The 15,443-nt window shown below is 39.3% G+C and overlaps 1 protein-coding gene and 1 pseudogene across 1 annotated transcript; both read left to right on the top strand.

Annotated features, from left to right (window-relative positions):
* The first annotated feature begins 8,003 nt into the window (after positions 1 to 8,003).
* Positions 8,004 to 8,951, top strand: LOC121393565 (palmitoyltransferase ZDHHC2-like). Its single transcript, XM_041562387.1, has one exon. The coding sequence runs from the start codon at positions 8,024 to 8,026 to the stop codon at positions 8,897 to 8,899; it is 876 nt and encodes a 291-aa protein (XP_041418321.1). The 5' UTR covers positions 8,004 to 8,023; the 3' UTR covers positions 8,900 to 8,951.
* A 4,633-nt stretch (positions 8,952 to 13,584) lies between these two features.
* LOC108716380 lies at positions 13,585 to 15,178 on the top strand (annotated as a pseudogene).
* The last annotated feature ends 265 nt before the right edge of the window (positions 15,179 to 15,443 follow it).

The raw sequence follows: 15,443 nt of genomic DNA, 5'->3' as shown, positions 1-15,443 counted from the left end.
ACCAACAAACTGCTCCTTCTTTACTATATGACATTTTTCAAATACTGAAACATTGAAGTCATATCTTTTATCATGTAAACAACCAGTTATATAAGCCAACACGTCTTTAAGAAGGGGGCAAACACTGTGATCCAGTTTAACAGAAATCGACTGCTCTCTCTGCTCCTCATTTTACAATACTGCCAATCAAATCACATTAGCATTGAAAAAGGCTATTAAAGAACATACATTAACATAAAATTACTGTGATCAATGTTAATTGCTTCAACAAATTTAGAATACATGCATTCTATAGATTGACTGGGGGCTGATTTATTAAATTCAGGCACCACAAAAAAAAAAACCTGATCACAGAAAAAAACACAATCTTGTTTTTAGAAGCAAATTATTGACATGTATCAAACTGCCATTGAGAATTTTTTTTAAATATAGTTCTTGCCACCTAAAGCCTGATGAGTTGATCTAGAAGTCAATGGGAAGTGTTTTTTCATCATTCAGCTAAGTTGTTAATTGAGTTATACATTTTTCTATAAATTGATTCACAATCGCAGCATAAAAAAAAAGGCAATTGTGTTTTTTGTGACAAAAAACATGATCAAGATAAACACATACAAGAATTGTTAAAATTACAGAAAACGCCATCACAGGAACAGTTTTGTTTGCATGTTGTTGTGATTATACAAGTTTCTTTTTGCTGTTTCATAAATATTCCCCTTAAAAATGACCATGCAATATTTTATTAGAAAAACTGTAGTCAAAGTAATTTTTACAGTAGTATTTTAAATTTGCAAATCTTCATTCCTGGTTGTAAAGTGACTTGAGATTTCTTTAAAAACAGGAATAAAAGTAAACATGGAAGCTATTTTTTATGACCAAATTATAATTTTATCAAAGACGATATTATATATATCTTGTTTTCTTCCTCTATTTTTTTCTTTTTACTTACAATAAATCAGGCATGTCTGGCATGTGCCCGTGTATCTGTTATGAACAGCAGCCCTCTTCGACTTTGACAACAGATGTCCGAATATTTAAATTAGATGTGTAGTCTCATTTTAGTGGTTTTAGAGGTTTTGGAAGCCACGCCTAAACTCACTTTCTCGAAAATCAGAAATTTATTAAAAAGAACCAAACTGGAAAAGTTGCAAAAAAATTGTGGGAACCGCAACTTTTTCGACTTGTCGCACAAAAGCCAGCATCAAAAACAACCGAAAACTTCTAAAACCGCAAATCAAAAAAAGATCTTCCAATTGTTAAAGGGACATCTGCCATTGACTTCTACATGATTTCGACAGATTTTAGCTGGAGTATTTTGGGATTCGTAATTGTCGCAGTTGCATAATAAGTAGTGATGAGCAAATCTGTCAGGTTTCGCTTCGCCAAAATATTTGCGAAACAGCGAAAAACATTTTAAAAACAGCAAAAGATTCAAGAAATGCATTGAAGTAAATGGGAATCAATTTTTTTTATGCAAGACAATTTTTACACTCTCGGCCATTTTTCCTCTCTTCAAATGTATTTATCAACGGGCGTTTTTTCTTATGGCGACTTTTTTGTCCAAATGCATTAAAGTCAATGCCAGTTTTTTCTAATGGCGACTTCTTTGTCTTTGAATTTTTCTCTTTCCAAATGCATTTGTCAATGGGAGTTTTTTCTTGTGGTGACTTTTTTTGTCCAAATGCATTAAAGTCAATAGGTTTTTTTTGTAGGGATGCACCGAATCCAGGAGTCGGTTCCGGATTCGGCCAGGATTCGGCCTTTCTCAGCAGGATTCGGATTCAACCGAATCCTTCTGCCCGGCCAATCCGAATCCTTATTTGCATATGCAAATTAGGGACGGGGAGGGAAATCATGTGACTTTTTGTCAGAAAACAAGGAAGTAAATTAGGGTTCGAATTCTTTTCGATATTCGGCTGAATCTTTCACGAAGGATTAGGGGGTTCGGCCGAATCCAAAATAGTGGATTCGGTGCATCCCTAGTTTTTTGTTATGGGCACTTTTTCTCTGCGACATTTTTGCTGTTGCAAATTTTTCTGCAGCAAATTTTCAGATGACAAAATGCAGAATTGTGCAGCTAATCCATGGCTGGCAAAAAAAAACCACTTATCACTAATAGTAATTGTTTTGTGATTTTGTTTCCTGATTTTTTGGAGTCAAAAAGTCCAACCTGAAAAACTGCAGTTTAATAAATCAGCCCTCAGTTTAGGGTCTACCAATGATAAATAGCATACTGAACAACAGATGCCCTAGACAACGTTATATTCTAACATCTTGTGGGACATTCACTATGAATCATAGTTGCGCTGGCGTCCGCTTCGCTGCGCTTCGTCGCACTTCGCCGCACTTCGCCGCACTTCGCCAGGCGTATTTTCGCCAGCGCTCTGCAAATTCACTAAAATCCGAAGTTGCGCTCAGGGGTAGTGTAAGGTTGCGAAGTTGCGCTAGCGTTGATTCGCCAAGCAAAACAAAGTCACTCTTGCGATGGTTAATTTGCATATGGCGCCAAATTCAAATTTCAATGGAAGTATTCGTAGCAGAACTACACAAGCCTGGGAAACCTTCAAAACATCTAATACATTTTTTATTTTGCCCTACACATGTGCCCACATGTTGCCATGAGTTAGGAAATGTAGGGGGGAAGGAGGGGAGCCCCAAAAAAATGTTGATCTTTTTCAGCCTATCACCCATAATAAAGAAAAAATGCCAGCGTTTTTTTGGGACTTAGAAAATTTTTTAACTTTTTTTGAAGCAATCCCTATCTACTCTATTGTGCTTCGCCTGGTCTGAGGTGGCGAAGGAAGTCTGGCGTAAAAGGTAGCGTTCAGAACAATGCGAGCGTTAGTGATTTTGCGTAGTTACGTTCGTTGCGCAAATTCGCCAGGCGTAAGGGTGCGAAGTAACACTAGCAAAGTAACGCCAGCGTCCGTTAGTGAATTTGCGAAGTAACGAAAATGCCCAACGCTAGCAAATTCACGCTAGCGTTAGGCGCTTAGTGAATTTGCCCCTTGTATCTTTCTCATGATCATTATTTTTCATAGATTTCTTTTAATCGCTATGTAATTAATTTGGTGCCTGTGCACGTAAGCACCAGGGTGCTGACTTATGACTTTCTGTATTTTTCCCCCTAGTGTTAACGATGGTTATTGATCTGTAACAATTTACTCATTGGATCTCACAGTTCGAGGTTTTATAAATCTGCCCCCTAGGTTACTGAGTCTTCCATTTTTTCCCTCTGCTTGTTCTCTATTTCTTTTCTGATGAGCTAATATGGAAAAGGAACATTGACTCAGCTTAAAATTTAATTTTTGCAGCGCAGTAAAAAAAAAAAGAAAAAGATTAACTAGTAAACAAGGTGAATATAATCAGTAAGTCATTGAGCAAGCATTGAGCCCAAATGTCTCATCATTTAAAGTGCCTACACTATGCAATAATTCGTAGGCAAGACATTTCAGCCCCATATAATAGCATTATAGCCTTACGCTCCAGGGTTGTTAACAAAGGCTCCGTCTGATTGAAATGTTTTGCGAATAGAAGACAAGTTGCTGATCCTAACATTTCTCAATTAAGACACCATATTTTTTCCTTGTACTCTGACAAAGGAAATTTCAAGAGATGCATTTAAGACGTCAGTAGTAATCTTCTAGACTAGTGGAACAGATTTCGGTTTTATTTTTAAGAAGGGTTCTACTGCAGATAACAAAGTATTCTGTTCCCGTTTAGCTTGGAATGAGAGAGTTGTTATGGCGTCCAAAAAATATTTGAGTGGATATTTTCGCAAGTTCTACAGTTCTGCAATCATACCCGACGTCAGGTGAACTATCAACGTTTACTTCTTAATTTATAAAGGTTACAGAATTTGTTTTTGTTATTTTGAATTTTTAAATGTCTAATTTATTGGCATTCATTAATGGCTGGAATATTAATAGCGATGCACCGAATCCAAGATTTGGTTCGGGATTCGGTCAGGATTCTGCCTTTTTCAGCAGGATTCGTATTCGCACGAATCATTCTGCCCAGCCGAACCGAAGCCAAATCCTAATTTGCATATGCAAATTAGTTGCGGGGAGAGAAATCGCATGACTTTTTGTCACAAAACAAGGAAGTAAAAAATGTTTTCCCCTTCCCACCCCTAATTTGGATATGCAAATTAGGATTCGGATTCGGTTCGGTATTCGGCCAAATTTTTTGAGAAGGATTCGGGGGTTTGGCCGAATCCAAAATAGCGGATTCGGTGCATCCCTAAATATTAATTATTCTTTATTTATTAGACACAGGCGAGACATGAGAGGTTTGTAGTCACTGAAGCTTACGCCAATACCCATCATAGATACAGAGAATTATGAGACAGCTTCAGGTACTGCTTACCAAATAATAACAATGCAAACAAGAAGCTAATTTATGATTTGTCAGAGTGGGTTGTCTCTATAATTTATGTGAACACTGTAGATAAATATCTGATAAAGCCTCCGCCAAGAATATATTTAAGGAAATAGGCATACGCTATAAAGAAGAAACTAATTGTAAATTAAACAGCTAGGGGCATATTTATCAAGGGTTGAATTTCGAGTTTATGGGAGTTTATAAAACTCCCATAAACTCCCATACACTCGAAATTCGGGAAAAAAATGACCAATCAAAATGTATTAAAAAATGTGAAATTCGGGTGCAAATTCCAATTAGATTCGTGTTTTTTCACCAAAATAAAAAAAAAATTGGATTTTCAAAAGTCCACCAAACTTATTGATTGTAGGAGGTCCCCCATAGGCTAAACCACTAATTTGGCAGGTTTTAGGGCCCTTACTTATGGGCCTTTGAAGCTGCACTCCCCTGCATTCCGTTTTTATGCGTTCAGCCACAGGGGAGCGCAGGAGTAGACGCAATGAATTCTTTTCCATTCGCCTGTACTCACACAGAGGCTTGTAGGCGCAGACCACAGGAATGCTGTGTCCCAACCTGTGTTCGCATAAAACCAAAACAATTATATTGTCCTTTAAGGTTGTCAGTTAGTGTGGAAAAGTCCATTCATTAAAACAGCGGTGTTCCCCAACCAGTGGCTTGTGAGCAACATGTTTCTCACCAACCCTTTGGATGTTCTTCAAGGCATCAGTGGCCTCACAGCAGGTGCTTATTTTTGAATTCCAGACTTGAAGGCAAGTTCTAGTTCCATAAAAACCAGGTTTATTGCCACACAGAGTCTCTACCAAATAACAAAACACAGCCCTTATTTGGCACCACCAAGATTATTTTTCATGCTTGTGTTGCTCTCCAATTCTTTTTACATTTGAGTGTGGTCACAGGTAATACATGTTGGAGATCCCTGCACTGAAGGTCCATGTGCTCCCTGCATTGAGTATAGCTGAACTCTGTGCCACCAAATTATATGCAGTTGTGCCTATTAAGGTAGGGGAACCCTGGACTTACATCCACCTCCGTACCAGGTGATGAATGAAAGAATATGGAGCACACATCACTCTCAAGCTGAATGACAAAAATTACAACAGCTAGAAAATTTTCAGTGCCATTGCATCTGTTTGCATTCTAGTGTGCAACTACAACCATTTTGCATTGTATCAGAAATTACTCCTTAATATCTAAGGAAACAACAGCACTTATTTTTTTGCTGGTTTGGAACACAAATACCATTTCCTCTTCACCTCATCTGTTGTTCTTTTCCTGAAATATTTTGAATTTACAGTACATTAGCAGAAATATTACAGACTTTTTCAATGATGTTGTTAATCTCCACTTGGAAAAAAAAACTTAAAAAAAAAACTCCCCTTGTCAAACCTGTAACCTCCACTACAACTATTATAAACTACTGTTTCTCTCCAAAAAGGCAAATATATTCAAATTATACATTTTGCTATACAGCAAAATCAAACCTACCAATGTTATAAAACAAGTAAAACTCTTCTGCATCTTATTCCGTTCAATAGATGGCAGATTTTTATTTTGCTAAAGTGGAAGAGTCAAAAAAAAAAGAAAAAGTCAAAATCAATGTATAGTGTTTTGATAGCTCTTTTAATTTCATGCTGTTCAAACTATATTCCCCTCTGTGTGCATTTTACCTGCCAAGCAGTTATCACTTTAGTACCTTTTTAAAGCAAACAATAGAAAATAAAACATAAAATGAAAATGCAAACCAATTATTAGTTGTCACTTGATAATAGGAAGAAACCCTGGACAAAGTCTACAGTAAATATGGCAAACATAATGTGTTTTTGCAAATTGTAAATACATCACAGGTTTGGAAATTGTGGAGCTAAGGCAAGGGGAAACAGAGCAAACAGTATGTGGGACTTCAGTGGGACTTTTTGATGTTTTTAGTATCCCAGTGATATATAAATACACACTGTACATCATATACAGTGCATTATGGGGCCTATTTATGAAGCCTCGATTTTTTTTCCGAGTTTTTTGAGGGGAAAACTCGAATGTTTAGAGGAAATGTTTTAGAGATTTATTATGCTCCAAAGCTACTAAAAATTAAAATCCGAAAATACTCCAGATAAAACCTGTCAAAGTAATTGGCAGATGGTCCCTTTAACAATCGGAACACATTTTTTACCTTCAGAATTGTCTATAGTTTCGTCTGCTTGTGCTGGTTTTTATTTCGATAATCCAATAAATTTGAGTTGCCACGGCAAGTATTCGATAAAGTCAAGTTTTCGGGGCAACAATATCAAACTGGTGCATGATTTTGTCACCATGTTTTTTCGCACCGACTTTTTCAAGAAGAATTATCGGCAAATTAAGGGGATTCCAGTTTGGGAGTTTGGTGACATTTTTCTTTTCATTAGACTGATAAAAAGTTTAGTTTTAATAAATACCCCCCCCCCCCAGATGAAAAAGCTGTTATGAAATACAAGGCTATTGTTTCTAAGAATTTTAGGACAAATATTACTGCTGTTTTGGTGTCGAGAGACATTTTTACATTTTTGTCTTGCTCTGGATCAAATATTGGGCAGGGTTTATTTAAGCAAAACGTTAAACATGCTGGACATGTGTCTGCCATACTAACAGACAGGGAAGAGCAAGATTATAAATTACCCCCCATTGAGCAAATTAAAGTTAATTAATGAATAGTTTCCCTCTCTAGATGTAACACAGCACAACTATGTGGAACACATTTGTTTCCATTCAGGGAAATACACAGTATAAAGACTAGAAACCAGTGAATTTGTCACACATCTTTCAGCCTGTGTTTTCATGAAAATAAAAACTAGACCTTCATATAAGAATACTCAACAAATGGTCTAACTCACAAGGAGAAATTCATTCTAAATAAGTCTGAGTCTCCCTTGAATTCATTCTGCTGGACAAAGCTTCCCAGGTCCAGTTCATGTGTAACTCGTGTATAACTTACTACAAATACTTCATCTCATGAACACAGTGTGGGATTTCAAAATTCCAGCATAACTGCGGTTGCAACGGACACAGTGTTAGTGTGGAAATTGCAATAGCCTCCAAGGAATCCCTCTTGTACCAAACTCTCTATATTGAGTAGAGTTGTTTGAACTCCAGATAAGGAAAAAACACCATGTTTCAATAGTAGTTTGAACATTCAGTTATAATATCACTAATGATCATTAACTGTCTAACACTGTTGGTCGGTTACAATATGGAAAGTGAAGCTGCTCTGCAGCCATAGTGAAATGACCGTTGGTTGCTATGGTTACACTGTTTGTTGTTGGTCAAGGTTAATGATATGCTTGCCATTGGCTGAGAAAACAGATCCCATTATGATGTCATAAACAGAAGAGACTCTGCCTGTTGCTCTCACCTGTTTGACCATTAGACTGCTGAGCGCTGTTGCTGCAACATCAGAACTCCAGTCTTTTCACTTTTTAAATTTTTTACTTTTTCTTGTTACTTCAGAACTTTTTTCACTTTTTATTTTTAACTTCAAGAAACAATAATGACAAAGGAAGAGAAAGATATTCGGATAGACATGAACGATGAAGAAGAAACAGACGAGATAAATGCAGAAGATCGTCCTTTCATAAGGAGATTCGGCAAGATCATGCTTGTACTTTTCATTAGCCTCCTTGCTGGCTGCTATTATATATTTGTGGTGGAGCTGTGCATATTCACTGTACAGTTATTAGAGGCAAAGATCACCTTCCTGGTGATTTTCCACCTTTTGTTCCTCCTGTGCGTGTGGTCCTATCTCCGCACTGTTATGACTCCTCCCGCTGTCCCTCCGGCAAAATTCCGCCTGTCGGAGTGTGACAAGCAGCGGTACCTGAGTGAGAGAAAGCCAGAAGTGCTGCAGGAGATCCTCGTTCGTATGGCTAAAGACTTGCCTATTTCTACTAAGGACTCAAAAGGAGCTTTTAGGTACTGTGACATATGCCAACTGCTAAAGCCAGAGAGGTGCCACCATTGCCCAGTGTGTAACGTCTGTATACTGAAACTGGATCATCACTGCGTCTTTCTAAATAACTGTGTGGGATTTTCGAACTACAAGTCCTTCCTCCTGTGCGTGGTTTATGCATTGCTATTGTGCCTATTCACTAGCGCAGTGTCACTTTATGGCTCCATACTATTCTGGACTCATCAGCTGCCCAACACCCAATCCAAAGTGCCGATCATTGTGCTGTTCAGCTTGAGCACACTCTGCTGTGTAATGTTATTACTATTGTTAGGGATTCATTGCCATTGGGCTGTAGATAATATCACTTCTAGGGAAGGTGAAAGTGGCACATGGAATGAACGTTATGACTTGGGCTTGAGCAAGAACCTGAGACAAGTGTTTGGAGATGAAAAGAAATATTGGTTCCTCCCAGTCTTCAGCAGCTTAGGAGATGGCTATACATTCCCAATGACTGATGCCACAAAGGACATAGAAAAAAATGCTGCTGCTGTTGCCAAAGACATTACTGAGAGCCAGAACTGAAAAATCACTGGACTGACAGTGACCACAGGGAAGACTACGAGGAAGAATTTGCAAAAAAAGGACATATATAATGTTTTTTTTAACTGTGATGTAAATCTAATATAAATAAATGTAATATTGCATATAACTGAACTGCTTCTCTGCTGTGTTATTTATTTCTTTATTTTGTTTAAGTAAATGTTAAAAGTTCCCTATAGGTCACATTGATGCAGGGCCGGAACTAGGGGTAGGCAGAGTAGGCACGTGCCTAGGGCACAAAGCTGGGAGGGCGCCAGGCACGTACCGCCTCTGTCGCCTACCCCAAGTCCGGTTCCCTTCTCGGGCCGACGCTACGTACTGTTTGCGCTTAATGCGCTTCTGCGCATGCGCAAATTCGCACACATTAAATAGGCGCTGCGACTGCCGGGCCTGCCTAGGGTGCCTGCCCAGCATGGCCCGGCTCTGCATTGATGGTTTTTCTCTATTAGGTTTGCTTTTGTAAGTAATTAAGTAATTGTTACTTAAACCTGACTGTTTTGCCAACCTGATTGTCCCTTCTCAACCTGTCAGAGATTCTAATGCTAACGGACTCCTGATGCACAAATATGGCAGCCCCCTCACAGAGGAACATGGGGGATCAAATAGGCCATGTGAAAACATTGGGCAAATACCTTTATGGCAAAATTATAAATAGCATGCTGTGAAAAGATTACGACAGATGTAGGTAAAAGATTAAATTTCTGGTGTTTGTATCTCTTTAAGATAATTATCCGCAAAATCAAGGGAAGAGGGAAACCATTATGTGGCCCTTTAGTCATAAACAAATCTACAGAGAGAGACATTAACATTCCTGGGATCTTGGAACTGGAAGTTTGCTGCAATGTGAGGTGACCACATTACTGGGAGATTGAGTCATGTTTAAATTCATTTCTTCCTGATGTGCAGATGGGGGTAAAAACTGAATTAAGTCCACATTGGCCCTTAGGGGGTGTTCACCTTCAACAGTGTCGGACTGGGCCGGCGGGAAACCGGGAAAAAACCCGGTGGGCCCCGGCCCACTTGGGCCCCCGCCGGCCCAGTCCCGGTCCTAGATTGGCCCCCGAACGGCAGTAAAAGTTTTTTGGCGCTGTTGCGCATGCACGCGTTGGGGCTGACGTTCGCGCATGCGCGTTGGGGCTGACGTTCGCGCATGCTCACTCGTTTTTGCGCATGCGCACTCGGTTTTGCGCATGCGCACTCGTTTTTGCGCATGCACACTCGTTTTTGCGCATGCGCACGGGGCCCCCGAGGTTCACAACCCGGTGGGCCCCGACTGCGCCAGTCCGACCCTGACCTTCAAACAAGTTGTCGTTAGACAGATCACCAGAAATAACGACTTTTTCCAATGACTTTCTATTTTCTATGTGTGACAGTTTTTCTAATATTGAAATGTGAAGTGTCATTTTTTTCTTTCTGAAGCAGCTCTTGTAGGGGGTCGCCGACCCTATAAACTGTTCTAAATGGATACATTTAGTTGATCCATTTCTTATCTTTGTCCCTGCTGAGCAGAATCTCTGGGTTTCATTACAGGCAGCTGTTAGAATTGATACAATAGTTGCTAATACTCCAGAGAAGCTGCTGAGAAATGGATCAACTAAATGTTGTAAAATTGTAACAGTTCAGAGTCTGCACCTGAATTACTGAGCTGCCAGACTCAAACACCAGAGACAGGAAAATTCAACTTTAAACTTAGATTTTAGAAAACAGTAAAAAATAAATAATGGAAAGTAATAGAAAAACGTCTTTACTTCTGAATTGAAAAAAAGTGTTTGGAAAGTGAACAACCCCTTAAAACCTACTTTTTTAATCCTCAGGAAAAAAAGGACATGTAATAAATAGAAGGCTTCTAGGCAACTGCCTCATTGTCTGGAAGGGGAGAAGTCCCTTCTGGGCCATGGTGTAGTCGGTGGCTCTGTTGTGAGCGCTGGAGACGTGTCCTCTGATGCGCCCAGGATGTAATTTCGCCATTCTGTTAGGTGTGGAATGGGAATATCAAGTTGTTGACAGAATTGTGGTGTCTCCACAGGATAGCAAAGGGCAAAGGTTTTACCGCACTTTTGTGTCAACAGAGCGAAAGGAAACCCCATTTCTAAGAGATATTGCGGCAGGCCCGGACTGGCAATCTGTGGGTTCTGGCAAATGCCAGAGGGGCTACCATAAGATGAAATAGAAAGTCACTATTTAGTGGGCTGGTGGGGAGCTGATTGGGCCTCTCTGGACTCAGAATGCCAGGGCCTATTTTGACTCCCAGTCCAGGCCTGTATTGTGGTCTTTCAGAGTTGCGGTTAGGGGTTTCAGCAGGTGCCTCTGGGTTATCGTAGATACAGCCAGATCTTGGTACAAATGTACAGTGCTCTCTTCAAACCTGATACCATCAACATTCCTTGCTTTTGTAGTATCTGGTCTTTAATTTCAAAGTGTGCCAGGCAGCAAAGCGGCGCCCCTTTGAATCCCCGCTCTGTGGATTCTCTCTATGTTTATAGGTGGGCTTTCAATTCCTCGTTTGGCACTTATTCGGAGACCCCCCCGGATGCGTATATTACAACGTCGGCTACGATTTTCTAGGTCCTCTGTGTGCCTTCTCGAGTCTAATATGGCTTGATCATGCTTTTGTACAGTCTTAAAATTCACGAGGGCGTCTGCGCCTATATGTGTTGTGCGCTCCTCTAAGTCCTCCAGTGTATCCCACACATTTGCCAGTTCTTGTTTTAGTGTGGCCGTTTCCATATGTATGGTGTGCTTAAGATCGGAGCCCAGTGAATGTAAATCTGTTTTATTTGGTATTTGTGCAAGAGCAGTGAGGATTCCCTCTATATTATTGCCTACCTCTGTGGCAGAGTCTGAGGTAGTCTGATTTTCCTGACTCGTGGTAGGCCTGTCCGCCATGTTGTCTCCTTCCAGTGGTTCTGGTTCTTGTGAAGGTGGGAAAAATTGCTTTATACCGGTCGAGGCTGCAGTATCTTTTTGCCTTGTAATGCCGGCAGGTGTGGCAGGCTTCTGTAGTTTCCCCATGTCCACTTGAGGGTCAGAAATTGCCCCTTATTACAGTCTTTTTTAATGATGTTGTTAATCTCCACTTGGAAAAAAAATTCAAGCTCCCCTTGTCAAACCTGTAACCTCTACAACAATTATTATAAACTACTGTTTCTCTCCAAAAGGCAAATATATTAAAATTATACATTTTGCTATACAGCAAAATCAAACCTACCAATGTAATAAAACAAGTAAAATTCTTCTGCATCTTCTTCCGTTCAATAGATGGCAGATTTTTATTTTGCTAAAGTGGAAGAGTCAAAAAAAAATGAAAAAGTCAAAATCAATGTATAGTGTTTTGATAGCTCTTTTAATTTCATGCTGTTCAAACTATATTCCCCTCTGTGTGCATTTTACCTGCCAAGCAGTTATCACTTTAGTACCTTTTTAAAGCAAACAATAGAAAATAAAACATAAAATGAAAATAAGTAAAATGCAAACCAATTATTAGTTGTCACTTAATAATAGGAAGAAACCCTAGACAAAGTCTACAGTAGATATGGCAAACATAATGGTGTTTTTGCAAATTGTAAATACATCACAGGTTTGGAAATTGTGGAGCTAAGGGAAGTGGATAAGGGAAGTGGAAACAGAGCATACAGTATGTGGGACTTTGGTGGGACTTTTTGATGTTTTTAGTATCCCAGTGATATATAAATACACACTGTACATCATATACAGTGCATTAGGGGGCCTATTTATGAAGCCTCCATTTTTTCCGAGTTTTTTGAGGGGAAAACTAGAATTTTTAGAGGAAATTTTTTAGAGATTTATCAGGCTCCAAAGCTACTAAAAATTAAAATCCGAAAATACTCCAGATAAAACCTGTCAAAGTAATTGGCAGATGGTCCCTTTAACAATCGGAACACATTTTTTACCTTCAGAATTGTCTATAGTTTCATCTGCTTGTGCTGGTTTTTGTTTCGATAATCCAATAAATTTGAGTTGCCACGGCAAGAATTCAATAAAGTCAAGTTTTTTGGGGCAACAATATCAAACTGGTGCATGATTTTGTCACTATATTTTTTCGCACCGACTTTTTCAAGAAGAATTATCGGTAAATTAAGGGGATTCCAGTTTGGGAGCTTGGTCACATTTTTCTTTTCATTAGAGTGATAAAAAGTTTAGTTTTAATAAATACCCCCCCCAGATGAAAAAGCTGTTATGAAATACAAGGCTATTGTTTTAGGACAATAGGAATTTTAGGACAAATATTACTGCTGTTTTGGTGTCGAGAGACATTTTTACATTTTTGTCTTGCTCTGGATCAAATATTGGGTAGGGTTTATTTAAACAAAACATTAAAAATGCTGGACATGTGTCTGCCATACTAACAGACAGGGAAGAGCAAGATTATAAATTACCCCCCATTAAGCAAATTCAAGTTAATTAATTAATTGTTTCCCTCTCTAGATGTAACACAGCACAACTATGTGGAAAGCATTTGTTTCCATTCAGGGAAATACACAGTATAAAGACTAGAGACCAGTGAATTTGTCACACATCTTTCAGCCTGTGTTTTCATGAAAATAAAAACTAGACCTTCATATAAAAATAATCAACAAATGGTCTTTCAAAGAGTCTGACTCACAAGGAGAAATTCATTCTAAATAAGTCTGATTCTCCCTTGAATTCATTCTGCTGGACAAAGCTTCCCAGGTCCAGTTCATGTGTAACTCGTGTATAACTTACTACAAATACTTCATCTCATGAACACAGTGTGGGATTTCAAAATTCCAGCATAACTGCGGTTGCAACGGACAAAGTGTTAGTGTGGAAATTGCAATAGCCTCCAAGGAATCCATCTTGTACCAAACTCTCTATATTGAGTAGAGTTGTTTGAACTCCAGATAAGGAAAAAATACCATGTTTCAATAGTAGTTTGAACATTCAGTTATAATATCACTACTGATCATTAACTGTCTAACACTGTTGGTCGGTTACAATATGGAAAGTGAAGCTGCTCTGCAGCCATAGTGGGAATGAAATGACCGTTGGTTGCTATGGTTACACTGTTTGTTGTTGGTCAAGGTTAATGATATGCTTGCCATTGGCTGAGAAAACAGATCCCATTATGATGTCATAAACAGAAGAGACTCTGCCTGTTGCTCTCACCTGTTTGATCATTAGACTGCTGAGCGCTGTTGCTGCAACATCAGAACTCCAGTCTTTTCACTTTTTAAATTTTTTACTTTTTCTTGTTACTTCAGAACTTTTTTCACTTTTTATTTTAAACTTCAAGAAACAATAATGACAAAGGAAGAGAAAGATATTCGGATAAATATGAATGATGAAGAAGAAACAGACGAGATAAATGCAGAAGATCGTCCTTTCATAAGGAGATTCGGCAAGATCATGCTTGTACTTTTCATTAGCCTCCTGGCTGGCTGCTATTATATATTTGTGGTGGAGCTGTGCATATTCACTGTACAGTTATTAGAGGCAAAGATCACCTTCCTGGTGATTTTCCACCTTTTGTTCCTCCTGTGCGTCTGGTCCTATCTCCGCACTGTTATGACTCCTCCCGCTGTCCCTCCGGCAAAATTCCGCCTGTCGGAGTCTGACAAGCAGCGGTACCTGAGTGAGGGAAAGCCAGAAGTGCTGCAGGAGATCCTCGCCTATTTCTACTAAGGACTCAAAAGGAGCTTTTAGGTACTGTGACATATGCCAACTGCTAAAGCCAGAGAGGTGCCACCATTGCCCAGTGTGTGACATCTGTATACTGAAACTGGATCATCACTGCGTCTTTCTAAATAACTGTGTGGGATTTTCGAACTACAAGTCCTTCCTCCTGTGCGTGGTTTATGCATTGCTATTGTGCCTATTCACTAGCGCAGTGTCACTTTATGGCTCCATACTATTCTGGACTCATCAGCTGCCCAACACCCAATCCAAAGTGCCGATCATTGTGCTGTTCAGCTTGAGCACACTCTGCTGTGTAATGTTATTACTATTGTTAGGGATTCATTGCCATTGGGCTGTAGATAATATCACTTCTAGGGAAGGTGAAAGTGGCACATGGAATGAACGTTATGACTTGGGCTTGAGCAAGAACCTGAGACAAGTGTTTGGAGATGAAAAGAAATATTGGTTCCTCCCAGTCTTCAGCAGCTTAGGAGATGGCTATACATTCCCAATGACTGATGCCACAAAGGACATAGAAAAAAATGCTGCTGCTGTTGCCAAAGACATTACTGAGAGCCAGAACTGAAAAATCACTGGACTGACAGTGACCATAGGGAAGACTATGAGGAAGAATTTGCAAAAAAAGGACTTATATAATGTTTTTTTTAACTGTGATGTAAATCTAATATAAATAAATGTAATATTGCATGTAACTGAACTGCTTCTCTGCTGTGTTATTTATTTCTTTATTTTGTTTAAGTAAATGTTAAAAGTTCCCTATAGGTCACATTGATGCAGGGCCGGAACTAGGGGTAGGCAGAGTAGGCACGTGCCTAGGGCGCAAAGCTGGGAGGGCGCCAGGCACGTA

Source organism: Xenopus laevis, chromosome 5L (assembly GCF_017654675.1).
Source record: "Xenopus laevis strain J_2021 chromosome 5L, Xenopus_laevis_v10.1, whole genome shotgun sequence".
Classification (NCBI taxonomy): Eukaryota; Metazoa; Chordata; class Amphibia; order Anura; family Pipidae; genus Xenopus; species Xenopus laevis.
The sequence above is the reverse complement of the archived record's forward strand: the minus strand, read 5'-3'. Positions and strand labels throughout refer to the sequence as shown.